Source organism: Erythrolamprus reginae, chromosome 11, assembly GCF_031021105.1.
Source record: "Erythrolamprus reginae isolate rEryReg1 chromosome 11, rEryReg1.hap1, whole genome shotgun sequence".
Taxonomy (NCBI): domain Eukaryota; kingdom Metazoa; phylum Chordata; class Lepidosauria; order Squamata; family Dipsadidae; genus Erythrolamprus; species Erythrolamprus reginae.
In genome coordinates, this window is record NC_091960.1 from 30,435,029 (window position 1) to 30,452,783 (window position 17,755).

The following is a 17,755-nucleotide window of genomic DNA, read 5'->3' on the forward strand; positions in this document are numbered from 1 at the left end:
GCAATACTGTATATATATATGTTTGGCTGCTTTTCAATGAAATTAGAGCCGCCCAGCTCTTGGCTGCCATCTAGAGGCCGTGTAGGTTTTGTTTTTTGTTTTACCAGCCCGAGACGCCTTTTTCTTCCGATGGAATAATGACACCCTCCCCTTTCTTTTAATTCCGCCGGCGGGCTTCCGCGCGCTCCAGAGATGCCCTTCCGGGTTAGAGATCGAGTTAGCCGGCTCGCGACCGGAAGAGGGAGCGGGGCGTCGGCAGTTGCTATGGGGAAGGATGAGGGGAGGCGTACGCGCCCCCCCCCCCCCACAAAGCGCGCGTGCGCGCGGGGGGAGAGGTTGGCCGGGCTCGTGAGCGTGCGCGTGAGCGCGCGTGCCGAGTCCTCCGTCAGCCCCGCAGGGAGGGAGGGAGGGAAGGCGGGCGGGCGGGCGGACCGACGAGTCTGAGGCGGAGAGCTGAGGCAGCTCTTGAGGCGCTCGCGCTGCCCCGACGTGGCCGGGAGAAGCTGGCCGTCGTCGTCGTCGTTCGACGAAGGTGAGCGAGGGAGAGAAACGAAGGGAGGGACGCGGGGAGTCCCGGTGACCCCGCCGGCTTTGCCCTTCGCGACCCCCGCCGCTCCTGAAGGGGGGGGGGTTGGCGTTTGCCGGCCCCTCGCTCTTCTCCTCCCCCCCCCTTGGCTGTGGGGTAAAAAGCCTCCGCCTTCTTCTCTCCTTCTCTGAGGACCGGTTGCTTTGCTCTTTCCCGCCTCCCCGCTGCAGGTTTGGGGGGGGGGTCTCTTCTTCTTGTCACCGTCCCCACAACAACCCCGTGAGGTTGGCCTGTGAGGAGCTGAGGAGATGTACTACTACTAGCCCAACGGAGGGTCTTGAGAGCTTCCTCGGCGGACGACTCCATCCGCCCTTCTTCCAAGTCCTGCCATCCTTGCCTCCATGGGCAGGAATAGTCTACTTCGCCCCGGCTTTTCTCTCCCGCCGGTGCTTCTTCCTCGAAGGCCCAGGGAGGGAAGAGGGTGACTCTGAGACCGAGCTGAAGCCCCAAACCATAGGCTCTTGTATTCCCCCTTTTTTCAGGGTCCCCCCCCCCCCGCCCCAGTTTAAGCTCCTGGAAATGCAGGGCAAGGTAACCGAGGCAATATATTCTTTTCAACTTCAGAATTTATTTTTTATTCCATTAAAAAACTGACGGGGGGGGCAGGGGAGGGTTGGGGAGAGCTGCCCTTTTTGCAGATTGTGGGTCGTCAAGCCCTCTTCAATATTACCAGGAGGTTGAGCCCTTCTATTGCCCCATAGTTAGAAAATAGTTGCAGGAGAGAGTGTCTATCGACCTACCTACCTATCATCTCCTTCTCTCATCTGTCTGTCTGTCTGTCTGTCTGTCTGTCTGTCTATGTATCTATCTATGTATCTCTCTATGTATCTATCTATTTATCTATCTATCTATCTGAGATAGATAGATACAGAGATACAGAGATACAGAGATAGATACTGTACATAGATAGATACATAGATAGATAGATACATAGATACATAGATAGATACATAGATATGCAGATTGTTGTGATCTACGAAAACAAATATATACTGTATATGTGTTTGTTCTGTTGAATATGCTAGTTAGTATCTGTACTACTCTCCCTTCATTTTTTCATTTTCAAATTCAGCAAAAATATGTTGCACACACATATACTATATATACCTATCTACCTATCTATCATCTCCCTCTCTCATCTATCAGATATATATATATGTATACATGTGTACATATATACAAACCCGAACTCGAACAATCTACATACATATACTGTACCATGAAAATCTGCGAAAACGTGTGTGTGTAGTTCGGGTGTGTATATATGTACCCACATATATACATACCTATCATCTCTCATCTACCTACCTACCATCTCTCTCTCATCTATCTTTCTGTCTGTCTGTCTATCCTTTCTGTATTTGGGGGTGGGGTTGCTCCACTTTCTCAGTCTTTTTTTCAATGTCTTTTTCCTCTTGTTCTGCTTGCCATTTCTTACTTTCCCGTGATCCTTGCTCCTAAAGCAAAGCCTTGCTGGATCTAGCTACACAAGTAATCCTATTTAGCAACCACGATGGGTTACTCAATTCTTAAGTGGAGTGGTCATTAAGTGAAACCGCCCTGTGTTTCTTGTCTTTAGCTTCGGCTTTCCTTTCCTTTGCAGATCTGTGAAGGTGGAAAACATAGAAACATAGAAGTCTGACGGCAGAAAAAGACCTCATGGTCCATCTAGTCTGCCCTTATACTATTTTCTGTATTTTATCTTAGGATGGATATATGTTTATCCCAGGCATGTTTAAATTCAGTTACTGTGGATTTATCTACCATGTCTGCTGGAAGTTTGTTCCAAGGATCTACTACTCTTTCAGTAAAATAATATTTTCTCATGTTGCTTTTGATCTTTCCCCCAACTAACTTCAGATTGTGTCCCTTTGTTCTTGTGTTCACTTTCCTATTAAAAACACTTCCCTTCTGAACCTTATTTAACCCTTTAATATATTTAAATGTTTCGATCATGTCCCCCCTTTTCCTTCTGTCCTCCAGACTATACAGATTGAGTTCATTCAGTCTTTCCTGATACGTTTTATGCTTAAGTCCTTCCACCATTCTTGTAGCCCGTCTTTGGACCCGTTCAATTTTGTCAATATCTTTTTGTAGGTGAGGTCTCCAGAACTGAGAGGGTTGGTTGAAAGGTTCCTTTCCCCCCACCATATGAAAGCTACCCATATCTGTGAAAAGTTGCTATATAAGAACTACATTCATTCCTATGTTCTTCTTTATTATATTTGCTGTCTCCAGTTCATGTCCGTGTGCTTTCAGACATAGCTAATCTTTTTAGAGGTGAGGGGCTATTTTATCATTTTAAGGAGATGTCCCTTTATTTTTGTTGCGTCCTCTGCCACATGGACACAAGTTTATTGCCGTTTTATTTTTTTTATAGCATTCTTCTTTTTTACAATAATTTTTCACTTTTTACCCCATCTATTGATTGGCCCCCCGATTTAATTAAAACAGGAAACTGATTTCACACAATATGAATGAGCAATAGGAAGCCCTTGCTTTCTGTTATCCACTAACCTTATTTAACATAAAGTAGCTGATTTGTTTTTCTTTCCTGCCATGTGTGGGAAAAGTGAGACCTACCCACTGTGTAGTGGGCATCTGCCAGAATAACACTTTAGCATTCTCTTTCGAAGCAGCCTTGGTGAAGGAGGAAACCGTGTGGAAGGGAAAATGAACAATCCTTCTGTTAGGAAAATATTAAGTGCTTGACCTGCCTTAGTGAGGATGTATAATTTCCTTAGTCGTGAGTGTGGAGGGCTGACAGCACAAGCAAGTACGTCATACAGATGGTGATTTTTTAAAATGCTTCAATACTCAAATTTTGAGGCTTGAGAAGGTAAATACTTACCTTTAATATCAAACTGTGTACAGTCACGTATCCCTGAGGTTAAGGTTTTGATAAACATCTGTTTATTAGCATAGAAATTAGTTTTTATATTGTTTAGTTTCATCATTTTACAAGTCTGGTTTCTCAGATTCATGAATGTTGGACAATTCCATTGGATTACAGTAGTAGCCACAATCATGTGCACAATCATGTTACAGAGTCAGAATTTGCCACAGAATCAAGGATGCTCAGAGTCAATGTTCAACCTACAATTTGAGATATAATCTCAACCATATAGAAGAGTGTGCTAGTTGATTGATTCCGCTGCATATGTGTTTCTAATTTAGAATTCTTCTTCAAGTTGAGCTCAATTCTATTTTTCAGAAATGTGGGGGTTTTTTTCAATTTCCTATCTAATCTTGAACTCTGGAATCTCCTGTTGGTCTATCATCCAAATGCTATCAGGCCCACCACTACTTAAGTTTTGATAGTAAGCAACTTTAGCTAGATGCTGCCACCTAGGGGTTGAAACCAATAAACTCTACTTTGACAAGATTTGTTTTGCTAAAATGTAAGTCTCTTCTATTACTTTTAGCAACTTTTCCTAACATAGCGGATGGATTCTGGCAAATTTTTATTACCTTCTTGTTTCTTTTGTTGCATAATACTGAAAATGCAGTAATCTCAGGGGAAGACAAGGATATATAACAAAATTTTCTTTGAAATCCATAATGATCAGTAGTCCTGCATTAATGGCCACAATGCTACTGGTATACACATGCTTGAAAAAGTATCTAGGGGAAAAGTAGGGTTTTTATATGAAAAAATTATGATGCATAGTTCATATGGCATATCATAAAAACACAGTTTCAGCTGGCAAATGCCATCTGTTTTACACCTGACTTTGATTGAAAATTCTAGTAGGAAAAATGTTAATTTGGTTTTCCCATTGAAGTACCTGCTCAGCACAAACAACCTATACATCTTTTGATCAAATATATTTGTCATTTTATCCAGTTGTTAAAATAGACCAGTCAAGAGTAAATTTAAATTCTGTTAAGCTTTTTTGTTCTCTTGCAGTTGTTGGTATATTGTTAATCTCTTTGTCAAATGCAAAAACTGAAACAGAGGCTATTGGAGCTGCCTTATATCATCTCAGTTCCATAATTTCTCAAAGCAAGAATCCAACATTCTGGACTGAAACTGAAGATTCCTTTTCATCTACTAATTCACTGTGTTTTGTTTCTGTTGTGGATTTCTTAGTAAATCAACATTTTATTTCTGTTAAAGATCTTTATGCTAGAAAGGTCACTTTGTGATCTCCTTTTTGTTAAGGGGGAATGTTGAAATATGCCTCTTTAATCAAGGCCTTAATCTGTTTACCAAATTAATTCAGTTCTCTATGTTCTTCTCTTTTTAAATGTCCTTCCCACTCAGAGAAAATGCAGTGCACTTTGAGGGAGTTGGAATATATAAATTCACACTAAGACACTCAGTTAACAACTGGGCTTCTCAGGGATCTCTGCCTAAAGAGAAATAGCCTAATTTGCAGTAATCATTTTGACTATAGAATCTTTCTCCTGTGGCTACTGAACACTCTGAAAATGTTAATGCTGCGGTATTATAAGTTGAAATATTTTGGAATTGTGAGTCATCAAATTCGCAATGTGATCATAATTGCAAGTTAATTTTCATTCTTTCTTCAGAAATATAAAATGCTCTTGTGTTCTCTGAAGATTTTAACTTTATTTGTAATATTGCTGTATATTTCTTGGTATATTTTTTCCCCATCTCACCCATCTGCTTTGATAATTTTGGCTTATAGGCAACAACCAGATCCTTTGCTGTCAGTAGAATCACAGGTGGCCTTTGTATCCAGGAGCCCTCATCCTCAGACTGACCTGCTTTACCAGGTATCAGTCAGGCTCCAGGCCCTGATAACCTGCAAATCACATTGTGCTGTGTTTTCCTCCAATTTGATTTGATTTGATTTTTATGCCGCCCTTCTCCTTAGACTCAGGGTGGCTTACAACATTTTAGCAATAGCACTTTTGAACAGACCCAGCATATTGCCCCCACGATCCGCGTCCTCATTTTACCCACCTCGGAAGGCTGGAAGGCTGAGTCAACCTTGAGCTGGTGATGAGATTTGAACCACTGACCCACAGATCTACAGTCAGCTTCAGTGGCCTGCAGTACAGCACTCTACCTGCTGCGCCACCCTGGCTCAATGAAACTGTTAGTGTCTGGGCCAGAATCTGAAACATGGGTAGTACTGTCTGGTTACTTGCCTAAAAAGAACAGCCTGTTGGAAACAAATTATATCTGTTCTGAGCAAGCGGCACCTTGAATTTGATCCAAGCCGAATTCAGAGGTTGCTCTGATGCTTTAAAACTCAGCATGTTTGATTTCTGTCTTATGCCATCTCTCAGGAGTGAGGGCCCCTCCCCACATTCAAAGAGTCTCCATCCTACCCTGTTTTCACCCAAAATAAGACATCCCCTGATAAGCCCAATTGGGCTTTTGTGTGTGTGGCAATAAGGCCAAGCGCTTATTTCAAGGTTAAAAAAAATATAAGACAGGGATTTATTTTCAGGGAAACACAGTATTAGTGTTCCAGGGGTCCTGAAGGACTAGCTCACCTTTTGATGACGTGTTCGAAGACCTTTATTTTTTCTTGCTTCTATCCAGTTTCATTATTTCTGCCATCTTTCTTTTAGTCTCCTTGTTTTTAAATATATTCATAAATTGCAGTGTCACTGGGAGTTGGGCAACATATAAATTTAATAAATGGTTGTTGTTTATGATTGCATAATGGATTGAATTCAGTTCAATTCAATTTATTAGATTTGTATGCCGCCCCTCTCTGAAGACTCGGGGCGGCTCACAACAACGATAAAAACAATATAATGGCACAAATCTAATATTAAAAATAACTAAAAACCCTATCATAATTAAAAACCAAACAGCACATACATACCAAACATAAATTACAATGAGCCTGGGGGAAGATGTCTCAAATCCCCCATGAATATTGGGAATTAGCAAAAATGCCTATAAAAGCCCCTCAAATGTGACACTTGAGACATTGTGTAGAAATGAACTGTCTCAATACAGAGACTTTGATTTGCTGAATGCCTTCCTTGCTCAGTTACAATCAGCGTCCTACTAAGTCTGGTGTGAATGTCTTGTTTAACAAGCAGGACCTTTCTTGAACTTACACATTTTCGTATTTTGTTTTCTTCTATCCTAACTAAGGTGTTCCATCTGCAGCAGCGATGAAATCCCAATTGTTTTTGCTACTAGTTCTGTGGGTGTGGCTTGGTGGGCGTAGTGTGGTTTGGTGTGTCAAGGGAAGGTTACCACAAAATCCCCATTCCCACCCCCTTCTAGGGCCAGACATAAGTGGTATTTGCCAGTTCTCCAAACTACTCAAAAGTTCTGCTACCGATTCTCCAGAACCTGTCAGAACGTGCTGGGTTTCACCCCTGATCTGTAGCAATTTTAACTTTTATTGTTGGCTTGTTACTTTTCTCTTAAAATGTTATGCAATGTTACTGGTTTTAATGTAATATTTCTTTGAAGGCTATTTTTAAATATTTATTTGTTTGTTTGTTTGTTTGTTTGTTTATTGGATTTGTATGTCGCCTCTCTCCGGAGACTCGGGGCGGCTAACAGCGACAATAAAACAGTGTACAATAGTAATTTGGTATTAGAAATGATTAAAAATCTATTAATATAAAAACCAAACATACATACATACATACCATGCATAGAATTGTAAAGGCCTAGGGGGAAAGAGGATCTCAATTCCCCAATGTCTGGCGGCAGAGGTGGGTTTTAAGTTGTTTACGAAAGGCAAGGAGGGTGGGGGCAGTTCTAATCTCTGGGGGGAGTTGGTTCCAGAGGGCTGGGGCCACCACAGAGAAGGTTCTTCCCCTGGGTCCCGCCAGGCAACATTGCTTAGTTGACGGGACCCGGAGAAGATCCACTCTGTGGGACGTAACTGGTCGCTGGGATTCGTGCAGCAAATATGACAAATAAAGACAAATATGTCTTTAAAGCAGGCCTGTCAAACTGGCGGCCCACCAGCCGGAGGCATCACACACACAGGCACGCCCACACCGACAAAGACAAAAAACATCACGATACGTCACGTGATGCGATCGGGTTTGACACCCGTTCTTTAAAGTAATATAACTACACTTCTATTCTTATCCAGTTGTGACTTTCCTTGAAGAGCACGTGAAAAGCACGGTATTAGTCTAATATTAATATTCTGGAACTAAAAATGAGCATGTTGTAATCTTTCCTCCCAAGCACAAATCAAACCCCACTATTATAGAGACCATGCGTTCCAATGGACAGACAGAGGGAAGGAGAGAAACCATTTGCCAGGTCTGTTCTCCTTTCAGTCTGGTACATGTAGTAGACAGACACTTAAGTAAATTATATCTACCCTGTTGGGCCAGACAGCCCTTGCCTTTAAATATTCCTCATGCTCATAGTATATAACAGTACTTGTGATTAATTTATATGCACAATGTCTCAGGTGTCGTATATGAGGGGCTTTAAAATAAAAAGTTCATGCAACTGGCTGATTTCTGATCACTAAATGTGCCTTATTGAATATCCCAGTAGTAAATAGAAAATATGGTATTAGAGAAATGGATGATGTGGAAAATCAAGCTGACTTTCTGAAAGCTATTTTACTGGTACCTATTATTTATTATTAATTTATTAATTGGATTTATATGCTCCCCTCTCTGGGGACTCGAGGCATTATGACCTTCTGTTAAGCTGGAAACATTCAGGATGCAAATGAATTTAATGTTTAAATATCAGATACTGGGTCCTGCTAAAGAAGTATTCTGTAGCTTGTTATACAGTATTTGGTGATCTATAAATTTTCAGAATACCATGATTCTATTTGCTTTTGTCTCATAGTAAAGAATGACAGGATGCTTGCCAATTTGCCTATCATAATGTAGTACATATTACTGATGCTACCACATCAACCTGACTACACAGGCCTCCATCTAATCTTGGAATGTCTTAGGGTTTCTAGATTATAACGGATTGCATGTCGGGTTTAAGAGTGGACAAAGGCGGACTCCATATAGAAAGACAACATGTTAGAGCAATGTTTCTCAACACTGGCAAATTTAAGACATCTGGACATCTTCTAGGCTGGCTGAAGAATTGTGGGACTAGGCCTAGACGTCTTAAACGTGCTAAGGTTGAGAAAACTGTATTAAAGCCTGTTTCCTTCTGAATTCAGGACCAGTGGTTAGTTGCTGTCGGTTCAGACCAGTTTTTTAGAACCAGTAGAAAAAATTTGCACCGGCAATGATGACTGGCAGTCCACGCTCCCGAACTGCTCCTCCAGTCACTGCAAATTGCAAAAACAACCCCCTCTGCATGCGCAGAGAGTCATTTCAGGGAAGTGATACACGCACATGAGCAAAGTGAGCATGAGTACGAAAAGCGTGTACTGTACTTCCATCGCAATGCAAACGGGTGGGGAAGGTACCCCTGTTCAGGACCCATTAGGTGTCATCAGGATCTTCTGCAAATCCCATCTGGATTTAATTATAATTAAATTTTTAGATACAGTTTTTCAAGATAATCTCCAGAAGTATCATGCAAAGAATATAAACAAATAGGAAGCAATACTTCAACAAATAAGAAGAAAATAAAGAAGGAAGAAGCTTCTAGAGCCTTTCCAGGGACTAGCTGGTGATAATGATCTTGTAGATATGGGAAAGAAAGAGAGGAGACGCCTTCCTTTGCCCTGTATCGGTTTCTTGTAAATGAGCATGTGTCATTTCCTGGAAAATTTAGTTGCTCATCTCTAATATTATTTTAGAGACAAAATAAAAATAAATTCTAGATAAATTGGTTGGATTTAATTGACTGAGTCATGGGATATTTGGGGAGGATCTATGATATCTTTGCCAGCAAAGCAAAATGTTAGGGAAAAAAGGATTCCTATTTTTCCCCTTCTATGTCATATGTGCTGTCTTAATTGACAGTTTCTTCCTGAAGGAAAGTTGGAAATTCAGAAGAGCTTTGTTTGGTGGATCATAGATATTCTTTCATCTGATCAACATTTACTCCCTCTCCCCGCTCCCCAAAACCATCAGAAAGTGGCAGAGATTTCTGCCATCAGAGCACAGGAGTTGCTACTGAGTTGTTGTCCTTCTCCTCACCATGGAAAAGTGGGGGATCTACTGTTTCTTGGATGCCCTAAGATCGAATTGTACAGTCTATTCCTAGACCCTTCATGTGTTCCCTGGAAGGTTCAGTTTACTCCAGAGGTCTTCAAACTTGGCAATTTTAAGATTTGTGGACTTCAGCTCCCAGAATTTATAGCTGGCTGGAGAATTCTGGGAGTTGAAGTCCACAAGTCTTAAAGTTGCCAGGTTTGAAGACCCCTGATTTACTCTTTCAAAAGGAGCACTTCCAGAGGTGATTTGTCTGTTTCCAGAACTGTTTTTTTTGGGAACAGGAAATGTGTTTAAATCTTTGAATGGAAGTCTTATTTAGGCCCGTCTCATGATAAAAGACTGAGTATTGCATCAAGCTTATTCATATCTGAATAAGCAGTGACTCCTTCCTACTCTAGGAGTCAATGAATTGTAAAATGAGCCAGAGTTACTGCTCTAAGGTCGACCTTATTTCTGCACATAATGACTAAACAGTTAAACACAGCCAAAATAAGAAATGATAGAAAAATATATTCCTTACTGTTTTTGTTCTCTCTTTCTCTCTCCCCGCTTCTCTCTCTTGGCTCATTTGAAAGACTCTTCCTACCAGCACAGAACACAGAGGCAGAAAGAAGCTTTGAATGGACAGTGATTAATGATACAATGAAGGCCTGGAGTGATAGTCAGTCAGACCTTTATAGCAGTGACCTAGAAGAAGAGGAAGAAATGATTTTTGGAGAAAGCGAAGAAGACTTGGAAGAGATGATGGATTTAAGTGATCTTCCTACCTCACTCTTTGCTTGCAATGTTCATGAAGCAGTATTTGAAGTACAAGAGCAAAAGGTAAAGGGTTTTAAGAGCAACAGTGCTGTTGGCAAATGTAATTCCAGTTTATTAAAATGAATGTAAAATTTATTGAAAAGCAAATGCAGTACTTTATTCAAACAATATATGCTTCTTTTACCATTGGGTAAAATATTAATACTAGTTATTTTATTCTACAAGTGGGTGAATTATACAATTAAATAGCATATTAAAAAAAAGCAAAAATGCTGATTTCTGCTCCTAACCACAGTCTAGAATAGGGGTCTCCAACCTTGGCAATTTTAATTTAATTTAATTTAATTGACTTCTATGCCACCCGATCCAAATGGGATCGAACTTTAAGACTTGTGGAGGAATTCTGGCTGAGGAATTCTGGGAATTGAAGTCCACAAGTCTTAAGTTGCCAAGGTTGGAGATCCCTGGTCTAGAAGATTGCTTTGGGGTCCAGTATTGAGTTGTAACTCTACTTAGAAGTAGACTGTTGCATGCTTCCTCAGATATATATTTAAACGAACGTTGTAAAATTTCAGTTCATTGTAGAGTATCCGCTTTGTAAGCAAAAGATCCAGGTTCAATTCTTGATATATTAGAGATACCTAATTAAAAACTATTCTTCTTTGAAATCACTGCTATGTAGTGTTTAGCTCAATTTAATTGGTTGTCTGTATATAAACAAAAATGGTTCATTTTTCAAAGATTCACAAATGTTGTGGAGCCATTGTGTGGTTTGCTCCTGACATGATAAAATGGATAAAATTTAGGGGTGGGCATAGACGACTTTTTCTGGATCAGAAATTGCAACTCTCTTCTCAGCTGATGAACCACTGGAGGCTTAGGATAACATCACCCAGAAAGGGAAGGTTTGAAGATTTTTGGCTTTTTTAAAAAAATTGTTTTACTACTACCGCACGAATCCCAGCGGCCGATAAGGTCCCACAGAGTTGGCCTTCTCCGGGTCCCGTCAACTAAACAATGTCGTCTGGCGGGCCCCAGGGGAAGAGCCTTCTCTGTGGCGGCCCCGGCCCTCTGGAATCAACTCCCCCCGGAGATTAGAACTGCTCCCACCCTCCTCGTCTTCCGTAAACTACTTAAGACCCATCTATACCGCCAGGCATGGGGGATTTGAGACACCTTTCCCCCAAGCTTATTATAATTTATGTTTGGTATGTATGTGCTGTTTGGTTTTTAATTGATAGGGTTTTTTAGTTTTTTCTTAATACTGTATTAGATTTGTGCCTGTACAATATTGTTTTATCGCTTGTTGTGAGCCGCCCCGAGTCTTCGGAGAGGGGCGGCATACAAATCTAATAAATTATTATTATTATTATTATTATTATTATTACTTTAGTGGAAGTAGCAGGCTAGTCATTTTCATTCCTTCTTTTTGAACATTTTTTCATTCCCACAAAAGTTATAAGTGAGCCAATCAGGTATACAATTGATCATGATGAAGGGAACCATGACTTAGCATGATGAGAACCTAATTAGTTATTTTCAGCTCCAAGCAAATTTGGAGACTCCTAATTGTAATTTTTTTAAAATTAGGACGTTCAATAGACATTTCCCTAGTAGTTTAGTTTATTCAGTTGAAACACCACCTGATTCCACTTGGTCCTATTAATATAAAACAACATAAAAACAGAATATGATAATTATAAGAGAATAAAACCACAAAATGGCAGAACTGGGAATACCATCCAACCCAGCCGGGGCTTCAACCTCATAACCCAAGGTTTTGGAGGATTGTCAGGTCTTTAAGACTTTTTCTAATGCTAGTGGGCTGGTAGCCAGACAGCTACCAAGTGAGAGTTCATTCTAGAGGGCAGGTGCCATGACAAGATGCAATTCAAAGTGTTGGTTGTGACCTATAAAGCCCTACGTGGCATCGGACCAGAATACTTGTGGGCCCACCTCCTGCCGCATAGGTCCCAGCAACCGGTTAGATCCCACAGAGTCGGTCTTCTCCAGGTCCCGTCAACTAGACAATGTTGCTTGGCAGGACGCAGGGAAAAAGCCTTCTCTGTGGGGGCCCCTCCCAGAGATGTGTACTGCCCCCACCATCCTCACCTTCCTCAAGAGTCTGAAGACTCATCTGTGCTGCCAGGCTTGGGGCTACTAGACTCTAGCCCCCTGGCTGACAAATATATTGTAAGTTAGTTGATTGAATGGGAATGAGAGTTTTTTAATGGTTTTAGGTTTTTAGATTAATTAATTTAAGATAATAGGATTTAGGATGTTATATTGTTCCTTTATATGCTGTAAGCCATCCTGAGTCCTCAGAGAGGGGTGGCATATCAATCAAAGAGGGAGGGAGGGAGGGAGGGAGGGAGGGAGGGAGGAAGGAAGGAAGGAAGGAAGGAAGGAAGGAAGGAAGGAAGGAAGGAAGGAAGGAACACTTCTTAGGTCCCTATTGATGACACTATTGTAAATTGAAGGCACATGAAACATGCTAAATTTGTAAGATTGAACTGGCTGGGCTGAGCATGGAGTAAGTGGTCCCTCTAATAACTATTGTTGGGCTTTATAAGTCATAACCAGCACCTTGAATTGCATGCAGAAGTTGAGATGTGAATTGACGAGGTGTTAGCCTTGTGAGGTAGTCTATACAGGGAACATGCCCAGCTGAAGTACTAAATGTACAGTACACTTTGTTGTAATGTTATATCCACAGAATCTTGCAAATTTGAATGTTCATTTCTCCCTTGTCACCTTTGCAGCCCAAGAAACTTGGGAGGGTCCCTTCTGAGACATTTGCCATGCCGCCACTATTTTTGCCAGCTTAGCTGCTTTTTGTTAGAGTGCTCCCCACACTGTGGCTCTTCCTGCTGTCATTCCAACATACCGTTATACGAGGACTCAAGTGACTGTCTGAAGGGCTTCCGAGTCTTGGGAAAGGGCACAACTGGTACGCTAGAGCAGGGGTCTCCACCCTTGGTAGCTTTAAGACTTGTGGACTTCAACTCCCAGAGTTCCTCAGCCAGCTTTGCTTTGCTGGCTGAGGAATTCTGGAAGTTGAAGTCCACAAATCTTAAAGTTGCCAAGGTTGGAGACTCCTGGACTAGAGGAAGTTGTGCAAAATACCTTCCTGGTCACACTTGCCACCTGCTCTCAGGTTACAAAAACCACCCTCCTCCCCTTCTTGGGGTCTCAACTGGTGCAAAACCTGGTTGGGTACAATTCTTAGAAGGGGTCTCCTCCCCCCCAGCCCCCCGGCCACCGCCAAGGCTAAACCAGGCGTCTGTTAAACAAGCCGGGTCAGCATCCTCACCCATAGTAAATCATAAATGAAAGCAGCTTTATTGCATCCCAACCTGGCATTCAGGATTAGCACTTGGAGCCCAGGGCCACAGAGGATAGAGTAGGACAGTGGATGGAAGCCAAGGGCTGGACAGTCAACTGCTTTCAAGCTGTGCCCCCATATCCCCTTCCCTAGTGCCCTGCCATGCTTCCCTCTGCCATCGCTCTTGTGATAATCCTGTCTGCCCTTCCCTTCTCCCAGGTTAAGGCACATTTGCAAAATCTTTCCTCCACCTCATTCATTCATTCATTCATTCATTCATTCATTCATTCATTGCTCTAGAAAGAGTTCCTAAAATAGCATCTAGTGTGGCTAAAAAGGCCAATGCGAGAGTGGCAATCCCTTCCACACTGAGGGCAGATCCATTCTGTCCCCTGCTCGGCCCCTGGATTTTTCTGGTTCCGGGATGGCCTCTTTGCCTCAGCCTGCCAAACAAGAGTCTCCTTGAAATGGAGAAGGCCATGCTGCATCTTTAGCTGAACGGTCAGAGGTCCAGGTTTCCCAGCTGTTAATGTCCATTCCCAAGGCCTTTAAATCCCTCTTACATATATCCTTATATTGCAGCCTCTGGAGCACTTTCCCTGCACTAATTCTCCATAAAGGAGATATTTCAGGATCCAACCATTGGCCATTCTCACGATATGCCTAAGCCAGCATAGATGACGCTGTTTCAATAGTGTAGACATGCTAGAGATTCCAGCCCATTCCACCTCCAACACATACAATCCTGACCCAGCACCCCACAGCTATTTTCCTATGTACAGAATGGCCTCTGCAAGATTAACTTAAGCATCATATTTCAAAGCCTGATTCCGATATTGGATAAAAGCTGCCTTGTTCTGGAGACCTCACCTACAAAAAGATATTGACAAAATTGAAGGGGTCCATAGACGGGCTACAAGAATGGTGGAAGGTCTTAAGCATAAAACGTATCAGGAAAGACTTCATGAACTCCATCTGTATAGAAGGAAAAGGGGGGACATGATCGAAACATTTAAATATGTTAAAGGGTTAAATAAGGGTCAGGAGGGAAGTGTTTTTAATAGGAAAGTGAACACAAGAACAAGGAGACACAATCTGAAGTTAGTTGGGGGAAAGATCAAAAGCAACATGAGAAAATATTTTACTGAAAGAGTAGTAGATCCTTGGAACAAACTTCCAGCAGACGTGGTAGATAAATCCACAGTAACTGAATTTAAACATGCCTGGGATAAACATAGATCCATCCTAAGATAAAATACAGAAAACAGTATAAGGGCAGACTAGATGGACCATGAGGTCTTTTTCTGCCGTCAGACTTCTATGTTTCTATTAAGACCATGCTTAGTATCAAAACTTTTCACTTGGAATTCAGTTCTTCAAAGAAACCTATTCTTTATTAACAAACAGCCCTCTTTCAAAGAACCAAGGCATATCATATTTCTCAAAATTTAAGAAATTGAAATATCAAGAGGCAGTTTTTTTCTATCTCCGTATACCTTTCTCTAAACTATTTAAGTTTTTGTTGAAACAGACTGAAACACCAAATGGAACTCTGTTATTACTTTTCATTGTCCTGATAGTCATAAAGCAAGGTTAATCATGCGTAGGCAGGCATGTTTCCATGACAGCTCTAGTTGAGGCTGGATTTGTTTCTGAAGAAACGAGAACTTAATTGTCTATAATACTTTGATGACAAAACATGTTTTTTCTTCCTTGTTTCAAGTGTGGTGCAAAATACGCTTTTAAAGGAGCTCTGTGTGCTCATTTATATTCATGAAAGAAATTTAGAAAGCAGAATAAACTCTTCCAACATCTTATTTAAAGTCTTTTAAAAATATGATTCTTTGCTATATAGATTGCTTAGGATAGGAGTTAACTGAACAGGGGAATAGTCATCTTCAATAGTTGGAACGTTGGAGTGGATCCAGAAAGCACTGATTGAATCCTCACTAGATAGTGGAGTTCACTAGGCCAAGACTTCTTAAACTTAGATTTTAATTATTCATATGCCACCCTTAGTCGCTGTGGCTAATGAAATGGGTGGCATATAAATTTCATAAATGGATAAAATGTTGTATTATTTTTCAACATAGGCTGGAAAATCATTTTGCTTTTACAGATCAAAGGACAATACTTGAAATCATGATGGGGAATCGTGGTCTTTTTATGACTTGTAGACTGAGTCTCAGGAGGAGGGCGGCATAGAACTCGAATTAATAAATAAAATAAATAAATAAATAAACTCCCAGAATTCCTGAGCCAGCTTGCTGGGCCAAAGATTGTTGTTTGATCAAGCTATAACTTCATTAAATAATTATGGCCATTTGGAGCTTGTTTTACATCAGAAAGATAGACAAGCAGATAAATACTGTACTATGGAGCTGATTGCTCTCAGAATGTAGTTCTGTGCATGTTTACTTAGGAGTGTGTCTATTGAATAAAATTATTATTATTATTATTATTATTATTATTATTATTATTATTATTATTACTTATTAGATTTGTATGCCGCTCCTCTCTGTAGACTCGGGGCAGCTCACAGCAATAATAAAACAATGTACAACAAATCTAATATTTTAAAGTAACTAAAAAACCCTTATTTAAAAAGCAAGACATACACGCAGCTTATTTCTTAGACATTTATAGAAAACAATGGGATAGGAACTGAATCTGGCCCTTTTAGGTACTACATTAAATACAGTATGGAAACAGATAGTTCTATTAGATATTTAGCAGGGATGCGGTGGCTCCGTGGCTAAGACACTGAGCTTGTCGATCAGAAAGGTCAGCAGTTCAGCAGTTCAAATCTCTACCAAGGGATTGCAAGGAGAACCTTTGCCTTTGTTAGATATTTCCCTCTGGAAAAGAATGGACTATGCCAGTTTGATATAAAGCCATCAGACTAGAAACTGGGAGACCAGGAGATCTTGTACTGCATAAAACCAGCTGGGTGACTTTGGCCCAGTCAGTTTCCCTTAGTCCTAGTGGAATACCACCCCTGAAAAACATTGCCAGGAAAACTACAGGGACTTGTCCAGGCACTCTTCAAGATTTGGACATATTTGAACAGAAATTATGGGAGGGAGGGGGGGATGGAAATTAGGTCCAGTTGGACTGTGCAATAATCACCGTCTGGGGGTAGGAAGGGAGCCCGCTATTAAAAGTGTTGTTTCCTCATCAGATGAATTGAAATGCAGCATTTCCTTTTGCAACGAAATATCTGCATCTAGTGCATTTAATGATAATTGCCATATCGATGTTATGAAATCTCTTTGAGCAATGCCAGATTTCTCTTGAACACAGACAGCACTGCACTTCTCAAATACTGGTCATTGATGATAGAATTTGATGTTTCTTTATGTGATATATTGTCATCTCATCTGCTTGTTGCATGTATTCGTTGTTTTTGCTTTTTGTACATAGTCAATGACAGAAATAGAATTTGATCTGATTTGATCTTCCACCATCTGAAACCAGCCTTGCTTACATCCTATCAAATTATTCTGGGATCAGTGGCCACGGATCTGCTTAATTTCTAAGTTTGGAAAGGAAAAGATACAAAGAACAGTCTCTTGTTGGACTGGTGCTTTCTCCTAACTAGGTTTTTTTTTTAATGAAATAGCTATGTTTAAGGTTTCTACCTTACTCTTGTAGGAATTTAACACCCCTCTCCTAGAAAATGAAATATTTTAGAAACATATTAAAAAGGCAGAATATTATATTTCCCTGGGTGGGAGAAACATGCAAGAAATAGACTCATGCTTCTCATTCCATCTGTCCGTCCATCACCCTGGGGGGGAATTATTGACCCCCTCAGAGAGGGTCCACAACTTGGGCGTCCTCCTCGATCCACAGCTCACATTAGAGAAACATCTTTCAGCTGTGGCGAAGGGGACGTTTGCCCAGGTTCGCCCGGTGCACCAGTTGCAGCCCTGTTTGGACCCGGAGTCACTGCTCACAGTCACTCATGCCCTCATCACCTCAAGGCTCCACTACTGTAATGCTCTCTACATGGGGCTACCTTT

At 41.1% G+C, this 17,755-nt stretch overlaps 1 protein-coding gene across 1 annotated transcript in view; it reads left to right on the plus strand.

Annotated features, from left to right (window-relative positions):
- Positions 1-230: 230 nt before the first annotated feature.
- RCAN3 (RCAN family member 3) overlaps positions 231-17,755 on the plus strand; it is a 28,419-nt gene continuing 10,894 nt past the window's right edge. Inside the window, exons 1-2 of the mRNA XM_070764942.1 lie at positions 231-532; positions 10,222-10,468. Coding sequence (XP_070621043.1) covers positions 10,289-10,468 — 180 coding nt within the window. The 5' untranslated portion in view covers positions 231-532; positions 10,222-10,288. The remainder of the gene's footprint in view (positions 533-10,221; positions 10,469-17,755) is intronic.